Source organism: Notothenia coriiceps, unplaced genomic scaffold, assembly GCF_000735185.1.
Source record: "Notothenia coriiceps isolate Sejong01 unplaced genomic scaffold, NC01 NC01_scaffold00033176, whole genome shotgun sequence".
NCBI classification, from domain to species: Eukaryota; Metazoa; Chordata; class Actinopteri; order Perciformes; family Nototheniidae; genus Notothenia; species Notothenia coriiceps.
In genome coordinates this window covers 15,726-33,857 of record NW_011365877.1, presented here as the reverse complement: position 1 = coordinate 33,857, position 18,132 = coordinate 15,726, and the positions used below count along the sequence as shown (strand labels likewise).

General features: G+C 41.7%; 2 protein-coding genes across 2 annotated transcripts; one reads left to right on the top strand and one right to left on the bottom strand.

Moving 5' to 3' along the window:
- Positions 1–7,629: 7,629 nt before the first annotated feature.
- LOC104961376 (sialic acid-binding Ig-like lectin 12) lies at positions 7,630–11,073 on the bottom strand. The gene is made up of 9 exons (XM_010789663.1): positions 11,027–11,073; positions 10,842–10,896; positions 10,373–10,750; positions 10,265–10,294; positions 10,095–10,103; positions 9,866–10,001; positions 9,631–9,699; positions 8,907–8,988; positions 7,630–8,804 (listed from the first exon to the last, which is right to left on the bottom strand). Exons 2-9 carry the CDS (start codon positions 10,894–10,896, stop codon positions 8,730–8,732), a joined length of 834 nt encoding a protein of 277 aa, XP_010787965.1. The 5' UTR covers positions 11,027–11,073; the 3' UTR covers positions 7,630–8,729.
- A 1,068-nt stretch (positions 11,074–12,141) lies between these two features.
- LOC104961375 (TBC1 domain family member 15) lies at positions 12,142–18,040 on the top strand. The gene is made up of 10 exons (XM_010789662.1): positions 12,142–12,633; positions 14,035–14,220; positions 14,329–14,447; positions 14,971–15,074; positions 15,792–15,859; positions 15,974–16,120; positions 16,662–16,752; positions 16,849–16,997; positions 17,102–17,243; positions 17,318–18,040. The coding sequence occupies exons 1-10, from the start codon at positions 12,423–12,425 to the stop codon at positions 17,484–17,486; spliced, it is 1,386 nt and encodes a 461-aa protein (XP_010787964.1). The 5' UTR covers positions 12,142–12,422; the 3' UTR covers positions 17,487–18,040.
- Positions 18,041–18,132: the final 92 nt, after the last annotated feature.

Genomic DNA, 18,132 nt, shown 5'->3' with positions numbered 1-18,132 from the left:
GGTGAGTGGTTGGGGTAGAGAGCGAAGATCAGAATGGGAGTTGACCGGGAGGAGATGAGTGAAGTTGAAGACAGACATGTGATGGGGAGGCCTGGATAGCGGGGTTTAGGTTGTTTGTTGAGGGGGCGCGTTGGCCGTCGCGTTCTGCGAGGCGAAGACGGCCATCCAGGAGCCGCGGTGGGCCCCGCCGCGCCGCCCGTCGCGCGCGCGCGGGAGCGAACAAGTCAGTCGAGGGGGACGAGGGGCACTCGCGGCGGGCCATGACGTGGGCGAGAGGAGGGAAGCGCCTCTCTGACGTCCGCGCTCGCGCGCGTGCGTACGGCGCGGTGAGGAAGGGCGGAAGGAACTTGTTGACGCCGAGTCTGATCGTGTGCGACTGGCTGGCGGTTCGCACCGGTCCCTGTGTGGGGCGGACGCCATCGTGGGCAGGGGCCGGCGTGAAGGGTAGGGTAGGGACGCGCGGACGGGCGTCGCGCAGCCGTGCATTATGATATGGTAGTGTGTGGATGTTTTTTGGAGGTGTGGGAGAGGGTTGTCGAGAAAGTATTTGCCGAAATGGTTGAGCATCCTTCGTAGAATGGATAAGGGTAACTGCAGGTGGTCCGACAACATGGTTGATGTGGGTGAGGAGACTGTCTTGGAGGACTCGACAAGATTTGGAGTAGTACAGAATGGAAAGGTCCGAAAGAGAAGTAAGTCGCGCGGGGGACGGGAGCGCGAGAAACGCGCAGGGATTTGGAAGAGCATGAGTGAGAGATGAGTGAAAGGCTGTCGCGGTAGCAATTGCTTAGACGTTCGCTAGAGAAGTTCAACTGGGGCAGAGAAGAACGTTTTTAAGCGCTTCACAGACGGTTGCAAGCTAGAGACGAGTCGATGAGAGGGAAGGAAGCACGCGAGGCACAAGAGAGAAGCGGGAGAGCTGAGGAGGTGAGCACACAGCTATTGACTCTGAGCCGGGAGGCATCACTGCTTCGTTTCTAGTTTCTAGCAGAGACGACTCACGACTGTCCTAGCTTCCTAGTAAATATACTTACTTAGCAAAAAATGGCTAGTTTCGCGATGTGTAGCTACGTAGCGTCGTTTAAGGTGCTTTGACATCGGCTACACGTGAGAAAGTTTGCACACCGTGAGGGGCGCTTCCCTTTTCGAGACGGGGTACCCCCCAGCTGTGTCTTTCCTGGCTGAGAGATGACTCCAGTAAAACCCAAAAAAAAAAAAACCCGGAACCTTGCGCGGCGCGAGGCGGTACTACGAAAGTTGGTTTGTAACTTTACGTAGTTCGCCTCGAAAAATGTGAGGGCCGCAATTTACAAAGATTGAGGGAAACCAGCCTTTCTGACTCCGCTCGGCGCCTTCGTACGCGACTCGACGTGGGAGGAGGAGGTCCGCTGACGTTCGCGACCCACCCTTGACTCCTATAGCTAGGCTTCGCGGAGAGGCACCGTTGCCCCCGGGGTTCCTCTCAGCAGGAGCAAGAAAGAAACCGGGTCACGCCAGCTTGGATCGCGTGTGCAAGCGCTGCGGTGCCCACCGGTCCCTTGTAAGTGTGGCTGCCGGACGCATTAGTGTTGGACACAGGGCTCACCGGAGGTGAGCTCCTAAGGTTGGGTTCAGTCAGTGGCTTCGGAAAGCAAGAGTCACCGACGGTGTGCACCGGGGTTTGTGGCGGTCGACAGACAAGACTTTCACTTTGCTTCCGCTAACCACGACCTGCCCGGCCCGGGCATCTTCGGACTGCGTCCGCCGAGTGGCCGGAGCCACCGTCGCCACCCCCCTCGCCGTTCGGACGTGCGAGGCGGCGGTATCAGTATGGCCGCCATTCAGGACAGCGCGTCGTGGATACGAAAACCGGAAGGACCGCCAGGCGGCCTTTAGGGGTCTGCTGCTCAACAGCAGTAGCAGCAGGGAGAGCGGGCTGCCAACCTGGGCGGGTTCAAGCGACCTTACCGCTTGTGCTTCCCGTGAGGGGAGGAGCTCCAGGAGGTAGAAGGTGGTGCAGCTTCGAGACCCAGAGGTGGCCGCTCTGCATCGTTTGGGAGTTTGACGCCGACGGCAACTACCGCCGGCCCCGCTCCTTAATCGACCGTCCGCGACGTACGACGTTCGACCGGGTCCAACCGGCGGTCCACCAGCTAGGGTCCGTGAGCTAGTGAAGCTCACGGACCCCAGCAACGGGAGATACCTAGGGCTCAGTGCTTCCTGTCCCCGCGAGTGTTACCCACTCAGGTAAGAGAGAACACACAGATTAGTAAGAATAGGCAGGAGAAGTGAGTCAACATAGAGGGTGACGGGAACGACTTTCTCTTTCGCCTACTGCCATTCCTCCGGTTGCCAGGAAAAATACNGTCGGGATGCCAGATCTGACCCCTGAGCTGTGACAGAAGGTCCTTCCTGCCGGGGAAACACCATGGTGGGCTGCAGCAGAGACTGCGCAGCAGTGGGAAGTTCCCACTGCTGCGCAGTCTCTGCTGCAGCCCACCATGGTGTTTCCCCGGCAGGAAGGACCTTCTGTCACAGCTCAGGGGTCAGATCTGGCATCCCGACCCTCACCGCCTTCAACTATCGGCCTGGCCTCTAAGGGGCCAAACCCACTGTTGAGCGTTTTCACGGCATCCGTCAGGGAAATTATCCTGAATGCCAGAGCACCATCCACTCGAGCACAGTACGAGTGCAAATGGAAGCTCTTCTACCACTGGTGTTCGGGTAAGGCCGAGAATCCGGAGCATTGCTCTGTGGCCACCATTTTAGAGTTTCTGCAGTCCCTTCTGGATAGTGGTCGTTCTCACTCCACTTTGAAGGTCTATAAGGCTGCTATACCTGCCCGACATGTGGGAGTCGACGGCGCCACAGTGGGGCGCCATAGGTTGGTGTCCCTCTTCCTGAGAGGGGCTTTACGGCAGCTTCCCCCTAGCACCCAGAGGGCTCTGGCTTGGGACCTGCCCCTAGTGCTGGATGCCCTGTCATCTCCTCCCTTCGAGCCCATGGCCCAGGTGGGGCTTAAGTGGCTGTCCTTGAAGGCAGCATTTCTGCTTGCCATAACGTCAGGGAAACGATTTGGAGAGCTATGCCCTCTCCGTGAGCGATACATGCCTGAGGTGGAACTCCGATGGCTCGGGTGTTGCGCTCTGGCCGAACGTGGCGTTCCTGCCCAAGGTGCTTCCACTAGCCCACTCCAATCGGCCTATCCAGCTGGCGCGCTTTAACGTCCCACAGGAAAACGGCACGCCTGAGTTGCTGTGCCCTGTGCGTGCCCTAGATGCTATGGCCCGTATAGGACAGTCAGAGCAGCTCTTCATTTGCCATGGCGGCACGAGAAAGGGTTGTGCTCTCTCCAAGCAGCGGTTGTCCCACTGGGTTGTGGATACCATCTCACATGCCTATGGAGCCAGTGGCCGCCCCGCGCCATCAGGGGTGAGATTCCACTCTACAAGGGGCATCTCAACGTCTTGGGCTGCCCTGAGAGGGGTGCCCCTGGAGACCATCTGTGATAACTAGGGGTGTAACGGTTCACAGAACTCACAGTTCGGTTCGTACCTCGGTTTGGGGGTCATGGTTCGGTACGGGTTCGGTACAACAAGAAAAAGAAAAAGAAAGTCCCAAATGCATAATTCCAGGTTTGTTGTTATTTATTTTTGAAAAGTAGTGCAAGTTTCAGTTTAAAAATAAGGAACTCTGACATAGCCATATTATCTATAATGGCTGATGTCAAACAAAAAGGTTTCATCAAGCTGTAAAACTAAAAAGAATGACTTGAAAATATTACATCATAAATAATAAGAAAGTGTTTCAAGAGCGCATAGTCGTTGAAAAACATATGCCAAAAGCTTCCGTTATTTATTTTGGTCTCACGGCTTTCATGCCTATTGGCTTCTTAAAAGCAGCCGGGAGAAGCAGTTGAACTGCTGTTGTCTTTTGCTGGGCTCCGGTGATTGGCAAATCTGGGTGATGCCTTCTGATATGATTTAGCATGTTTGGCGTGTGTTACCATTAGCATACCGCACCGCTGTCGAACAACGCCGACACACCGTCCCCGTCCGTTCCACCACTCGCACTCCATCGTTATTGTAGTCCACAGGGAACCCGAAATGCTCCCACACAGCTGATTTAAAAGAAGCAGGTGGGTTCTAGCTCCTGTGTGTTATCTGAAATCGCCATACTAACTTTTCTTCTTCTTGTATTTTGTTCGTTTTGTTGTTGTGTTTCTTCTTGTTCTTCATTTGTTTTTTAAGGGCGGCTGGCAAACAGCTTTTAGGCGCAATACCGCCCCCTGGATTATAAATAGTGTAATGGATACTGCCCTGAATGACAGACTTTTTTCCCACTCGTAAAAAAAGGCGTATTCGTCGTGTGACTGCATGTGCCGAACCGTGACGTCCGAACCGTGACGTCCGAACCGTGACGGTACGGGACGAATACGGATACCGTTACACCCCTAGTCATAACTGAAGTGGCCAGTTGAAGTTAGAATGTAATTTCACAACTGAAGTGAGCCAGTTGAAGTTAGAATTTAATGTAAGAAATGTAAAACTGTGAATTGAGGTTTTATATTAGAAAAGGAACACAGCATGATATACTCTAACGAGAGAAGGTAAAAACCCTGTAAAAGTGTGGACCATTTTTTTCAAATAAAATCATCCCACCTTTTTGGATTGGGATAACTTAAAAGAAATCTGCGCTCTCCTCTCCTGCTTAAAGGTAAGATTGCACAACTGCCACACTCACACTTAGGGCCACACCTCATTACTAGGGATGGGTATCGTTTGAAATTGATCGATTCCGATTCCGTTTCTGCATATCGATTACGGTTCTTATCGATTCCCCGTTTCGATTCCAAAATTGTAAAAGAAAGAGGTCAAACGTTTAGATAACAAAAATATCTTTATTCTTTTAAGCTTTAACACTAGAACCGCCAGAGGTCGCTGTATACCTAAAACCGCCAACGGGTAAAATGTACCCGCTATTGATTTTCAAGGTACAATGTTATTTTATTAACATTCATTATGGTTATCATACAGAACAGTGAGTTTTGATCGCACAGGGATAAAACTTATACCAATAGAATCTGTGGACTCNAGATATTAGGTGGTAAATATCAGATTATGAGCGTGACACTGATTAGGTTGTCATTTGTGCCCTTTAAAATTACATTACAGTGTTCACGGAAGAGTTCACTGACCGATTATGTTCAGTGTAGTTCACTTTTAACAAAAGTATCTCTGTCATCATACTACATATGGATAATAATTATGTATTTGCTATCAACATCTGCATGGAGAGTAATCTTGCATCCATGTGACAGCTGTAAGACATTGAACTACAGATTTTAAACGTCTTGAAACATGAATTAATTGAACATGCATTAAGAAACACCCTTGCACTGGGCTCACGTCATATTTTCAAAATCGTGGAGCTCGTCACCTTCTTCCCTCCTCTGTAATGCACTGTGCAGTTCAGAGGCTTGTTGAAATCGGAGACTCGAGGGGAGAAGGTCAGGGTTGACACTGTTTCCCACTTCCATGTATTCATCTTCTTTGAGCGGCGGAGGATGTTTCCAGGGTGGCTCCAGCTGAATCGAGGTGGGATCGCTGGGCAGGAGTGAGACACGGAGCAGGAGGCGGTCACCTTCTCATTCATCACCATAGACAGAACAGGAGGCTGTGGGTCGCCTGCCGAATGGGAATATATAATGACTCATACTGTAGGACAATGATTCAAATATTATTCACCAAAAATGTAATTATGTTGCCTTAGAAATGATTCAAACTATCTACAAAACTCACGTGTGACTTCGATGGTCACTGGGTTTGTAGAGTAGGAGAAGCTTTTGTATTGCGGCATTTCAATCCTGAAGTGGAAAGGGCCAACATCGTTCTTCCCCACACTGTCCAGCAGCATGGAGCAGTTCCGTGCTGCAAGATTTCCCAAGAACTGGCTTCGTTTGTTGTACAACTTAACCAGTTTAAATTTGGGGACATTGGTTGAGACTACCTTTTTCCCTTTCATCCAGAATCCCCTCCACTTTGTCAAGGGCTTCTTTGATTTGGGCATTGGGTAATTGTAGAGGCAGGGAATAACCACACAGGAGCCCTGCAACACACTAATCTTTTCCGGCACGGTCACTTTCCATTGATTGGAGGAATGGACATCATGGATCACTGAAATCAACAGAGAACGTTAGTTTGTCATAGAGGGTAACACAAGTTATTTTATGTTAAAGTACATTGCATTTTTAGACTCACCATGTAACATCAGAAAGGGAAACAACAATTTGAGCTCCATCACTGGTGAGAAAGACAAGTTTAAAGTGTAAGAAAGCAAAAAGGCAATGAACATAATACTAAAGAGTATCTCTGTTGCTCTCTCACCTCTGATCCTTCGATGGCTGCTGAATTCTCTTGCAGTACCTCTGAGATAGTTGTGCCTTGTCTTTGAATGTCCTACTTATAATCGAGCTTAACCCTTTAAAATTGCAAGTGTAACCAAATGTTTTACAAAGCGGTGAGCATGATGTGAGTTGGTGTTTAAACAGCTACAGCAGAAGCCCAGGAGATGGCTGTTGTTGCAATATGTGATAACTGTGTTCTTGTTTGTCCTCTGTTTAACATTTTACTTGTTACTTTTTTTCAACAAAAAAGGAATACAGCAGAATACAGCTAACCTTTTTTAGCATAAGAACATTCCACAGAACACGTGACAAGTTTCATTTTGTTGTCTTACTAGAGACAAAAAAGAAAAGATGAGTCACTAAAGGACTGCTGACATGGCTGTGGAACAAAAGACACGTTATGTTATTGCAAATAAATAATGAAGGCCTTTGACGTGCAACCCAGTGTTCAAACTTTTGAGGAAATTATAGATGAGTTTCCTTTATATGAGATCCATTCATTACCTTTCCACATGTACATTTAACTTTTATCACCTTGTGTTTTTTAAGGGAAATACCACAGATATCCACATTTCCCTTTGAGGAACTCGGAATTGGGGACATTTCCTTGATTTCATAGCTTTGCTCTGCTGTCATGTTTGGGCGTAGAAGAGTCATGTGATAGTCGATCAAATGAAGTCAGACTAACAAATAAGAAATGGCATTTTATGCATTTTAGCACAATTTACAAATGCTTTTTTAGTTGCAACTCAAATAAGTGACGGAAATAAATATATTTTATGAATAAAATCAACCTATGTAGAAGGTAACATTCAGGGATGCAAACATTAAAACATGGGACTGTAATAGCAGTATTATGTTGAGTAACTTATTTTTGATAAAGTAAGGAATAACAGTGGTTTACTTTGGGCTGTAACATAATGTAAGATAAATTGCACCATTAAACTTTATGAAAACTAACTCCATACTTGGAAATAGTCTGAGAGACCAACCCTTGGAGGACAATAGAGTCTCAGAAAAGATGATAAGCCAGAGCAAAGTGTGCGGGACACTGATACAACCAAGGTCGAGAAAAGTTTATTTCTAGCAAAACCATATCAGAATGAAACTATTGGTCACAAAAACAGAAACAATAGCAGCTTCACTTAAATCCACTTTATTGACGACAGGACGTTATGCACAGTAGTTGGCTGCTGTTGTTCAGTAATTCAATAGAGTAAAAAGTAGACAATGTTAGTCATGGAGAGGAAACTATATACACTTTTAATATTTTGTTCGATGGTACAGACTATAACTCGATCCTTACATATAATAACTTGATCCCCTAATAGGAGACTGAACCAGAAAAAAAAACAGAAGTTTCAGCTGCAGCACAGATAATACAGGACGTGAATTGCCAAACACATTGAGAAATATTTGAAAAAAACCACAATCATTTTAACCCCACCTTTTCGAGTAAAAACGGAAGTTGTAAACAGAATATTACAAGACATTACTCAGAAAACAGAATTTAAGTCATGGGATGTTGCCCAAACTGATTTCCTGTATCACTCACTAGAATTTCTTTTTCTGAATGTTCAATTCTAATTATGCTAAACAGCAAAATATCTATCTGCTAAACCTGTTAAAGCCATAGAATGATCATGTTTAAGGCAAATAAGCAATGGTTAAGGTAAGACCTATAAACAGTTAGTTAAGATTAGAAAAAGGTCAGTGCAATTAAAAGGTGAACAACAATTGCAGGCTGCACTGGACACATCTATAAATAATGTGTAATTTACACAAGTAATAATGAGTTTAACAATTAAGTTAAACTTAAGAATCAAAGCACAATTAAAGATATGGCTCTGAGCAATATTAAACTGTACATTGTCAATGGTTACATATTCAGTGTAATAAATAAAAGCCAAATAAACAATTTTAAGGACGGTAAAGTTAAATGGAATATATAAATGGCTGCAGTTATATGAAACCCAAACTAGCCTTAAACCCTGGGAAGTTGACCCACAAAATAAGGTCCCCCATCTCCCATAGCACCAAGACATGTCGCTCTGTAGATTTGTAATTCTTAGTAGTTTATTTTTTGTATCTCTCTGTGGTTGTTTTTATTCTCTTCGTGATCATTTTATGTCTCCCTATAGAAACCTATTGAGGGCCATCAGATTTAATTTCGGGAGGGTTCACTTGCGTTGCAGATATATTCTGCTGCTTTAACCAGTAAACGATATAACCCTGGTCTTGTAAAAGTACCTGCCAACAGCCACAATGTTCTCTAAAATAAATATTAAGAAACAAGCAAGTTCAGGTTTTACAAACCATGACCACGTGAGATGCAATTTATCTTCTATTGTGAATAATCCACATTTCCATATATATTTTCTGTGTGATTCATTCCTTGACCCATCTGACCTGGAGGGGCCTGCAAAAACAAAACTTAGGTTACATGTATTTTTTTGCCTTAGTTACGATGTTGCTATATTACAACCATTTACTGTAAATGTAAAGTATAGTAATATAGTACCTCAAAGTTGTTGTAGACAGGTTCATCAATGACTTTCAGTTCAGAAGTGTTCTCGTTCTCTTGAGTCTTGCTTGATGCATTTCTGAAAAGACAAACAGACATGTTTGGATTATTTTTTTATTATTATTTGTTATTTTATCTGCAACTTGCGAACAACTTGTGGAATAATAATTTTCACTAGACTAAAACCTCTTCGTGAGTCTAGTCTTAATTATTTACAGACGATGAAGTGGTGTATCCTCTTGTGAATCTCGCAAGAATAACTCAGAAACGGAGAACACTGTGACGAAGCCTAAAGGCTGTGTGGTTTAAATATATTCATGTGAGTTTTTCTTTTTATTGTATTATAACTATTTATAGATTCATGTGACATCTCTGCAGCATTTTTTCATAGCTTAGTTTGTCTTGATAAGAAGGATATATATTTCTACAGTACAGGGTAAAGGTAGAATATTATTTTACAGAAGTGGACTATAGGCAACCAAACACTTGAAAGAAGGATTTAGAGTAATTTTACAATTGAACAACAATTCAATAATACTTTCCATTTGTATAATGCCTTAATATGATAAACTTAGACAAAATAGAGCCTATCTTTTAAATAAAGCTTAAATGCTAGAGGCTACTTTATTTTCCCCATATATTATACATTTCCAAACAAACAGCCGAGGATGGGTCAATAAATAGCAACAATTTCATTCACAATAAATATCATGAAACAAACCTTTTAGCTTGGTTTGATCGGCTAACATTGGCGTAATATCCAGATTCTTCCCTGGTCAAAGTTTGTGACCTGCCAAGTATGACAATTAGATATCAGTCTTCCATTTTAGCAGAAATGTGAGCTTATATAAAACAAACACATTTAAAAAAAATAACACCTCCAGACATTTTTACTTTACTTCACTAATGCATCAAGAAAGACAAACGCAAGGACCAGTCATGACACAAAACGTTACCTTTTGTTTTTCAAGAAAAAGAAAATTCCAGCCACACAAATAATGATCAGAAGTGCAGCAACAGGTACAAAGATGGCTGTATACTCTATTGAAGAAGGTCCCTGGATTGTAGCCATTGTGGAGGATACTGCAATATCTGTGGGGAAAAAAATTGAAAGAGAAATGTAATTACAATTTTACTTTTAAATGTTATAATGAAACTGTCCTTACAAGAAAACTGTAAACGTACTTGTAGTATCTTCAAAGGTTGGTAATGGTTGTATAATATCGGAAAAACAAAGTAGTTTCATTAAAATTACATTTTACCCTACTTTTTAAGAGAAATAAACAACAACAGCAAATTAAGGAATACTCAGAAACACATTATATACATTTAAATTATGTGCTTAAAGGTTATACCTGACGTATGAATGGCTGGGATCACATCACCTGTGAAAAAAGTTCTGGTTTATTTCTTCTTTTTAATTTGTATATATGTACTTTAATGAAATGTACTCAAATTATTACCAGACACAGATATGGAGACGTTATTTTTTCTGTAACTGTACATCCATTCCTTTCCCATAGCTCTCATATAGATGTTTAGTTTTTCATCCGTGAAGTTAAAGATCCAGAGGGAGCAGCTTTTTTGGGTTACATTTCCAAAGAGCTTGGTCTTTTCTCTGTACTTCTCATTCACAAGTGCTTTATTCGGGTGAAAAACGAATGCATCTGGGTCTTTGTCCAACGAAAAGTTACTTCTCTCAAATGTTTTCCAGTATACTTTAACATTTTCCGAAGATAGATTATGCGGATAGGTAAAGCTACAATCTATGGTCACGTTTGAGCCCAGTGTTGCTTGAATGTTTCTGGTGACATTAACATTCCAATTTTGATCTGTGTGACCTGTGTTAAAGAAGAAACGAGAATTATTATTTACATTTAAGTGCATACTTCGTTAGAGGACATTCAAGACAAGCACAAATATATCACACACCTTCTGAGGTCAGCATCAGTATGAGGCTAAGATGAATCAGGCTCGGCAGCTTCATCTGACCAAAGAAAGACACTCAGAGGTTAACCAACATAATCAGTGCCCTGGGTTCTATCTCATCTGAAAGCCTACATGTGACACAATTGTGAAGTTAAACTGCCTATATTTTGTAGTAAGCAAATACTCACTGTGAGAGGGAGTCCGAAGAGAATGCAGGGCTTTTTGTGCTTTGGCATATGACATTATATCTAAACATTGGTGTGAAATAAGGGGGTTGTGTTTCCTGTTTCAGTGTGAATTGAAGAAAAAAGGAAGTTCGCTCAAAAAAGTGAACACTGATCACGTTCTGACTCTATTTTTGAAAAACATAAACATGCAGTGTAAACCTCACGTCAGCACTCACTTCTGATGACGGTCAAACTTTTATTGAAACATAAATGAACAAAAACTCAACACTAAAAAGACAGGTAATAAGAATACACAGGGTAAAATTACAGTGATCAACAACACTTTCCATGTGTAAAATGTCCTGATAAGATAGACTTCGAGAAATATGAAAATATATTTTAAATCTGTTCAGACAGTGTTGCCAGTGTGTGTCTTTCGGGGTTGAGACAGTAAACTGATTTTGAATCTGTTGTTATTATGGGTTATGGGGTATCATTTGGTAGTTGCAAAAGAAAAAGTTACCAATTAAGAAAGGTTACCTATTACCATCGATTTAGCTCAGAATCACACATGACACAATAATTTGCCTCAATGGTTATTGTTTCTGTACAATTACACATTACACCACATTAGACCTTCAACTCAAGAAGTCCATGAGATGTTTGGGCACTAAATACAAACATCAACAACTAACTGTTAAGGAAATGAGAGGGCAAAGAAGAGTGGCTCAACGTGGTGGAAAATAGATCAAACTACAACTTTGAAGCCAGATGTAACAGAATGCATGCTTAATTAAAGCTTTAGTTGTTTTAGGAACAACTGTGTGGTTTAATAGTAACGTCACTTCACTTTTGGTTTATTATAGACTTAATGTTGGAGCTGAGGTTGAACTTCTGAAATTCAAGAAAATAAATTATATCCTTGACAAAATGTTTGCCATAGCCTATGCATCAACACAGCAATTTTTATAAAATAATACAAATCAAATACTCAAATAGTAAAAAATCATATATTTCGGCTAATATTTTAAGATATTGAGACAGCTTTTGGTGCTTGCCTCTGTTAAAGGAAACCACTAGATGGGGTGAGACTCGCTCGGAAAAGTGAACTTTGACACTCGACTCCACCTGGAATGTGGGCCAAACTCGGACCTCAAGGTGCAGTCATATGACTCCCGGATGGAAGCGAGAGTGGGAGACCCTACAGAACTAGAAATGGTTGCTGAAACTCCTTCAACAGGTTTTGTGATCCTGAACGTGTCCTGCTGTCTGACGTCAGTCCTTTAGCTCCAGAGGAGGTTCGTGAAGAGGCGCTTTGTTTAAGTCGCAGTAGTCTGCAGGAGGATGAAAGTTTGTTGTCTGTTGACATACTCTTCTTCACCTGTGCGTGGTTTGACCGTGACTACCCCAAGCACACATGGAAGATCTGAATGACGGAAGTCCAGAGCACACAGCCGCAGAGGAGACACGCTCCCCGGACATTCCCCGGTCAGATGTCCGCTCCGAGAGGAGGGTAGCAGCGGTCAGCTCCACTGCTCTGCCCGCCGCACGACTCACCTTACCCGGGGTCATGGACGCAGAGGGGAGGGTCGATGAGTCAAGACTGAGGATGTATATTTTCAAAAACGGTATATCTATCTATCTATCTATCTATCTATCTATCTATCTATCTATCTATCTGTCTGTCTGTCTGTCTGTCTGTCTATCTAATCTATCTATCTATCTATCTATCCATCTATCTATCTAAAACATCTAAAACATCTAAAACATCTAAAACATCTAAACATGTGCTTGCACGTTTAAGTGATCTTCCTAAATTGCCTTTATATAGCATTTTTATATCTTGACTTTACATATCATTATAACAAACTTTACCATGTTCTACATGCAACACACGTTCATGAGGCTTGGTTTGAAGTAGAAACGAATATAGCCTACCTATAAAAATAAGCTAAGTTGAAATCTTAAATGATCCCATAATGCCCATTTAGAAATATAAACTCTCTGCTAATCCAGTGAAATTCATGTTTGAAAGAACATTTGTACGTTTCTGTATTAACAAAGTGTAATATGATGGTGCTTGGCATGTGGTTTTATAATAAGATAAAAATGAATATGTTTTTACACACTGAACACCGTCTTGATGAGGCCTAATATTATTCTGAAAAGGCCTTTGTGTTTGGGTTAGGGTCAGTGATTTGCTGCTGCACTTGGTTATTAAAAAGGGATTTTTATTATTATGTGTCCAGATGCATCAATGAATGCAGATGCAGACAAGAAGAAAGTCAAGTGATGCTTTGCCTCAAGGCATTAGATGAGCCACAATCGAATCATTCTCTAAAATACAACATCGCATTGTGCCTCTGACCCCCTCGAGCAAAGAACCCCAGCGTGACTTCTGTAAAAACAACAGATACCATTTAGGCAGTTGGTAAGATTTCTTAGCTAGCTTCTAAATAAAATCACATGAGATTCACCAGACAAAAGCAATCAGTGACATGTGTGACACTAAAAAATGATATTACTTCCGGATGAGCATTTCTGAAGTGGCTCCAGTGCATACATATGTGCCCTATCCTAACACAGCCCTCAGACTGCCACTGAACTGGACCAGGCAAAGCACAACATCTACACAGAGGAGTTGCTGCTTGATTACAACTTCGTTCTGAATCTATCATCCATGAGCAGGAATGTGAAAACTCACCCTGCTTTTGTCTTGCCTTTTGACCTTTCTGCACATTCCACCCCAGAGACCAAAGATTAAATAACCTGCAGAGCGAAACATTATATAAGACATCTCAAATCCTAATGAAACTAGGCTAAAGTTCACCAAATGTTCCTAAAGATTCCCTCTTTTCTCAGCTTCAAAGTTCTAATCCTTGCATGTGATTGGTTCAAGGTATTTGTTTTGGTCTGGTGGAGATAAATTTGTCTGGATGATAATAGGTAATCTGGGTTTAAAGACACTGCATAGTCAGTTATATTGAGGACTGTAGTAAATCATTTAAAGTTTTTCAATCCCTGTCCAGGTGGCGTGTGTCCCTCTGAGCGGGGCCTTGTGTGGCGTTTCCTGTTTGGGATGTACCCATGCAGCTCGACAGCTTTGGAGCGTTCTCTGCTGCAGGAGCAGATGGTGGTACGTTATCAGGTCATGAAGAGAAAGTGGCAGCAGTTCCTTCCAAAGGCCGTACGGATGCACCTCAACGGCACTGATGGTAAAACCCAAACATGCAACAACAAAGTAAAAGAAAGACTCCTAATTGTGTCAACCTTTCAGTCTTTTTTTAAACTTCTATGAACACATTATCCTGTCTTTATTCCAGCCGAGTTGGTGGCAGCAGTCAGGCACTTTGACCAGAGGCAGGCTCAGGCCCAGCAGCAGACCCAGGACCAGTCAGAGGGGGTCAGGGACAGGCTAGCTTTCTTGGAGCTTCAGGCACAGGTTAGAGGAGTCATTTATATCATTGTATTATTCTGTCTATTTAATCTATTCTACTTTATATTTCTTTATCAACATGTTGGCTTTGGGTCTGACTTCTTGATTTCTGTAGGTCGAATAAATATAGGTTCTTTGCTTTAAGTTGGTGTAAGAGATGTGTGTTTAAAGGGGGGCAGGAGGAGGAGGGGGAGTATATTTACAGTAGTTACGCAACAGGATCTAATTATTTTAAACTAGTTTAGCATTTATTTACATATGGTATTGTTGGCTCTCTTTGTTCTTGATGTATTGTTAAGCCCTTTTGTCTTAGGAGTGTTTGCACTTATGAACAGCTGATATACATTTGAGCATTGAGATACTTCAAACGCAGCTTCAACAGAATGACCCTAGTTGACAGCCCTTAACTTATGATTCCTATTGAAAATGCAAAAGCAATATTAAGTGCATTTAAATGTATGATCTCGACTAAAGCCGTTCACACAGACTATATAAAGTGGTCTAATCTACGTGTCCTTCCTGTTACCAGATATTGTTTGAGCGTGTCACGTTTGACCAAGAGGAGCTGCGAGAAGCCACAAGGATTATTGACAAAGATGTGCCGAGAACAAACAGAGACCTGAGCTATTACCAGTGAGTGATTGGTGACTATTGTTGTCTTTTTGATATACTTAAGACACGTCCACAAATCTGATTGCCACAGGACAGTCTGGATCAAAAGACTGCGCTAAATCATCTTAAATTACGAATATTATTTTAAGGCTTTAATACTAGCTAACTCGCCTCATCAACTTATTAACACATGTCTCTTATTTATTTTACATTTACAACCAGCTTTCTATACGCTATCAGCATTTTGTACCAGTGAACAGGAATAATTTTGTCTTTAATTCAAATATGAAGTCTTGTGAGCTGTGAAGTGCTCTGACTTTAAATAAAAACTGGACAAAATAAATGAACCAAACTTAATGTGGGAGATACAAAGACAGTCTGTTGCTGCTCAGGCTTCTGCGATATACAAAGATAACATTCATTTGAAAACAATATATAAAAAAAAGGGAAACATGCAGAGCTTCATTTAAATTTCAAATACATGAATAAAGCAATATTGTATTAAATGGAACTTTTAAGTAAAGTATATTAAAAAATAAATAATTTTAAGTAAACAAGTGAACATTTTGTTCATTGTTACTGCCATATACATATAAGGGAGCAACTATGATCATAACTTAAATGTCTGTAAATTACAAACTTAAAACTATATAGAGAAATATTGTAAAACGTCCTGCTTTGTATAGTGCACATCCAATTCTGCACTGTTCCACTCAGTCTGCTCACTTGTGTCTGCAGGGAGGAAGGTTTGGGGAATCTGTTGGTGTTGAGAGATATCCTCATCACATATGCTGCGTTTCATCCAGGTAAACACTGAAAATGAGCTCACCTCAGGTTTTATTAACACAAAAAAATAAAACATACATTACAGAGGGTGTTTGTTGATTATTTAAAACTTTAACACTCGATTGTTGATCCAGAGGTCAGTTATGCACAAGGAATGAATGACCTGTGCAGCCGGTTCCTGGAGGTTCTCGACTCTGAGGTGGACACTTTCTGGAGTTTCTCCTGCTACATGGAGAAGTTCTCCAAGGACTTCAGGGCGGATGGTCTGCACAGGAAAATAGGTGTGATTACCATAATGAAATACAAATGTATGTTTATTAAATGCTAGATGTTGTGAATTAGATTTTGTTCCTTAAAGCTATCACAGAAAATGTTTAGAACCTCTAGTGGTAAAGCAATATATTGGAAACAATAATTCCAGTACATTCAATCAACTGTCATACTTTATCTTTATATTATATTTAATATTTAAGTGTTGGGATTTGTTTCTCGTGTACTGTTTTGGATAACTTCAGAAATAAATACAGATTTCTAAAAAGCCTTTATTAATGCATTCAGACCACGCACATCCTGGAACTTGACTTTCATGTTATCTTAACTGCTCATCTGCATAGTTACTGCATTTTTGGTGATTCTAATGTTATCGTAGTGACAAAATCTGTCAACAAATACACAATCACAAGGTGTACAAGCATTGCTGTTGCCAAATCTATTGCTATTAACAATGTTCTAATACAGATCTAATACAGAAAGTTCAGTCGATAAATGAATTCAAAGTCTACTGTGTAAAGATGTGAACTATTTGTGTTTAATGTATTTTAGAGTTGGAAGCAGCACTGTTGAAGGAACTGGATCCTTCACTTTATGCTCATTTGGTCTCAGACAGCATGGAGAGCTTCACCTTCTGCCACAGGTAGATTTTAATTCATCCTTGGTAATTTAATCTTTATTTCTGGATTTGGTTTATATTCAATATATTTTTGTATGCAAATGTTGTGTGTTTTTCAAGGTGGCTGCTGCTTGGTTTCCAGAGGGAGTTTGAACATAGTGACGCATTACGTTTATTTGAGATCCTGAGTTGTGACCACCTGGAGCTTATCTCCCAGCAAGTAGACCGAGCCCGTTATCAGGAAAGGCTGGCACGAAACTGCAGCACAGGTGAATCAAAGAACTCAAGTTGGCAGAATTAAAAGGAGATTAATGGGGAGGAATAGTTCCCTCTGTTAAATGTCTGACTTTAATGCAGTGATATGTCTTTACAGAGGACCATTCAGAGTCGCAGCTGCAGGCCATCAACACTGACTTCACATTTGAGCTCTTCATCTGTGCAGCCATACTGTTGGAGAACAGAGAGTCTCTGCTGCGCTGCCGCGATGATGTGCAGCTTATCCAGTTTACTAGCAGGTTTGTCTGAATGCTATAAAAAAATGTTTTTGTTGATGTGAATGTTCTGGTTAAACCTTTGCTTTTTCGTGCAGTCTTCAGGGAACACTGGACCTGAACAGCACGCTGAAGAAAGCAGAGCGCCATTTGTACAACTACTGCAAGCGCTGTGCGTGGGACTATATGAATGAGTGCTGCAGAGCAGACGTCAGCACAGAAGAAGACTTTCTTTATCAACTCCGTAGTTTACTTGTATTAAGGTGATAGCTACTATTTAAATACATTAAGAAACTGTAATTTAGTACAAGGGGCATGCAATCCTTATTTCAAGTGTTGATGACAAATATGCTTCCTTTTTTTTTTTCTGAGGGAAACACACTAATGGCTGCTTACCTTAAGTTACTGCTGTTTATTATAAATGTACAGTATTTATTTTATGTCAGTTGACCAACTGTAAGTTATTTAGTTGCTATCCTGAACTGCAATTAAACATGAAATGTCAAGCTCAATATCTTAGTATAGGACATAGGAATCCACACTTTAAAGGATTTATTTTCCTGGGTTATGCAATATTCAACTTCTAGAAGAAAAACAACTACTCTGCAGGCGTGTGTGAATACTAAGATCTGGTGTGTCGCAACAGGTGGTATCTGCAATGAACTGCAGTTATACGAATGCCAGATGGCCCATGTGTCAAAGAGGCCTATAACAGGAATAGACCCAGAGAGTCCTGCAGAAAGGGGAAGGAATACTTTCTGCACTACTGTGTCTTAAATATTAAATGAAAAACGATACCTCAATTAAACTACTGAAGATTGTTTACTATGTGGTGTTTGCAATATCCATGTTGAGTTTTTATATAGGCTGTGTTAAGGTAAATAAGCCTTGACTCTGAACACTTTTTTTTGTT

Bases quoted from the DNA above. Each gene is read 5' to 3' on its own strand.
- LOC104961375 (XM_010789662.1), top strand. From the start codon at position 12,423: ATGGAAGATCTGAATGACGGAAGTCCAGAGCACACAGCCGCAGAGGAG. The intron at 15,075-15,791 runs GTGAGTGATTGG...TTGTGTCTGCAG, and splicing joins AGAGACCTGAGCTATTACCA to GGAGGAAGGTTTGGGGAATC. The intron at 16,753-16,848 runs GTAGATTTTAAT...GTGTTTTTCAAG, and splicing joins AGCTTCACCTTCTGCCACAG to GTGGCTGCTGCTTGGTTTCC.
- LOC104961376 (XM_010789663.1), bottom strand. From the start codon at position 10,896: ATGAAGCTGCCGAGCCTGATTCATCTTAGCCTCATACTGATGCTGACC. The intron at 10,751-10,841 runs GTGTGTGATATA...TCTTTAACACAG, and splicing joins ACTGATGCTGACCTCAGAAG to GTCACACAGATCAAAATTGG. The intron at 9,700-9,865 runs GTAACGTTTTGT...CATACTTGGCAG, and splicing joins TTTTTCTTGAAAAACAAAAG to GTCACAAACTTTGACCAGGG.